We start from the raw sequence: 2242 nt of genomic DNA on the forward strand, positions 1-2242 counted from the left end.
AGAGAGAGAGAGAGAGAGAGAGAGAGAGAGAGAGAGAGAGGGGGGGGGGAGGGAGAGAGAGAGAGAGAGAGAGAGAGAGAGAGAGAGAGAGAGAGAGAGAGAGAGAGAGAGAGAGAGAGGGTCTGCGCACATGTGTGTGGGTGTTTATACACTGAATCTTTGTGTGTATATGTTTGTGTGTCAGTGTGCAGGCATGCATGTGTGTGTGAGTGCATGTGTGAATGTGCGTGTGTCTTAGAGAGAAAGAGAGATGCTCAAAGACATCAGGTAGGATTGAGAGATAGATAGATAGATAGATAGATAGATAGATAGATAGATAGATAGATAGATAGATAGATAGATAGATAGATAGATAGATAGATAGATAGATAGATAGATAGATAGATAGATAGATAGATAGATAGATCCGTTTTCAGTTTTCATGGTACTACTTTTGTACTTAAATTATAGCATGGTATAATTATGCAATAGCTCACAACAGGCCATTGTATATCGTTATTATATCACAGTTAAGGGTCTCCTCCGTAGACAATGACCGTCTCTTTTAACAAGGCTAGCATTTCTTTCCTCGGGTGTGGAGCGATACTAACTTGTGAAAAGGAATTAGAATCATAGCTGTAGATATACGCTCATTATACCATGGCTATCAGATTGCTTGATTTGAGCTACCCATTTTATAATCCAAGTTAAACCATGATACACATGGTAATACCATGGTATAATCCAAGTTAATATATGATACACATGGTAATACCATGGTATAATCCAAGTTAAACCATGATACACGTGGTAATGCCATGATATAATCCAAGTTAAACCATGATACACGTGGTAATACCATGGTATAATCCAAGTTAAACCATGATACACGTGGTAATACCATGGTATAATGCAAGTTAAACCATGATACACGTGGTAATGCCATGGTATAATCCAAGTTAAACCATGATACACGTGGTAATACCATGGTATAATCCAAGTTAAACCATGATACATGTGATAATACCGTGGTATAATCCAAGTTAAACCATGATACACGTGGTAATACCATGGTATAATCCAAGTTAAACCATGATACACGTGGTAATACCATGGTATAATCCAAGATGATACACATGGTAATACCGTGGTATAATCCAAGTTAAACCATGATACACGTGGTAATACAATGGTATAATCCAAGTTAAACCATTGTATAACCATAGTATAATCCAAGTTAAACCATGATACACATGGTAATACTATGGTTTTTCCATCAAATGGTGGAACAACAATCAATGATGAAAATACCATGATACTTTAAGGGTTTAAGGGTTGACCTCCTCTCCCCCTCTCCCCTCCAGTGGACAGAGGCCCATCCCTATGGAGGAGAATATCTATAGCAACTGGATTGACACCATGACAACCATCTGTGATGACCTCACTGCAGAATCTACGGTAACTGATGGGCACCAGTCTAACTCCACAAATGTACGTTTTCCGGATGGAAACCTCCTGCATCAGTCCGCTAACATCATAATTTTCATCTAAAAGGTGAAAGTGTGGGGGGGAGAAAGAAAAAAAAATAGAAAGAAAGAAAGAGGAAATGAGTGAGTAAAAGAGAGGGAAAAGACAGAACCACCACCACCAGCAGCCACACGCACGCACACACACACACACACACACACACACACACACACACACACACACACACACAGACAGACAGACAGACAGACAGACAGACAGACAGACAGACAGACAGACAGACAGACAGACAGACAGACAGACAGACAGACAGACAGACAGACAGACAGACAGACAGACAGACAGACAGACAGACAGACAGACAGACAGACAGACACATATATAAACATGAAGTGAAGTAAGTGTGAGTTGTCTGACTCTCTCTTTCTCTCTAGACCCTCTCTGATGAGGCAGCGCAGGTGGCGTACCAGATGAAGAGAGCTACCAGCGACAATAAGACCCAGCCCAGCCAGAATACAAGGACATGAACAGCCCTGCCATCATAGCTGTACTAATTATGACCATTATTATTATTATTATCATTATTAATAGTAAATGTAACTGAGGGGTACAATTCCCTGACTGTATTGATAAGTATGGTATCATTAAACCACTACCGCTTTATGTACTTTAACTACTGGCCACACAGTACATGATATAGATATGATGAACACTTTCCCACCATGAAACCAAGTCCACACAAATGTATAAGTCGAATATTTAATATATAGCAAAGGGT

General features: G+C 40.0%; 1 protein-coding gene across 1 annotated transcript in view; it reads left to right on the plus strand.

Moving 5' to 3' along the window:
• LOC311243407 (uncharacterized protein) overlaps positions 1-1991 on the plus strand; it is a gene marked incomplete at both ends in the record, with an annotated part of 77765 nt that extends 75774 nt beyond the window's left edge. The window contains 2 exon segments of the mRNA XM_084332633.1: positions 1344-1437; positions 1899-1991. Of these exon segments, the coding sequence (XP_084188759.1) occupies positions 1344-1437; positions 1899-1991 (187 nt within the window).
• Positions 1992-2242: the final 251 nt, after the last annotated feature.

This window comes from Notolepis coatsorum, assembly GCF_963971535.1.
Source record: "Notolepis coatsorum genome assembly, chromosome: 1".
Lineage (NCBI taxonomy): Eukaryota > Metazoa > Chordata > Actinopteri > Aulopiformes > Paralepididae > Notolepis > Notolepis coatsorum.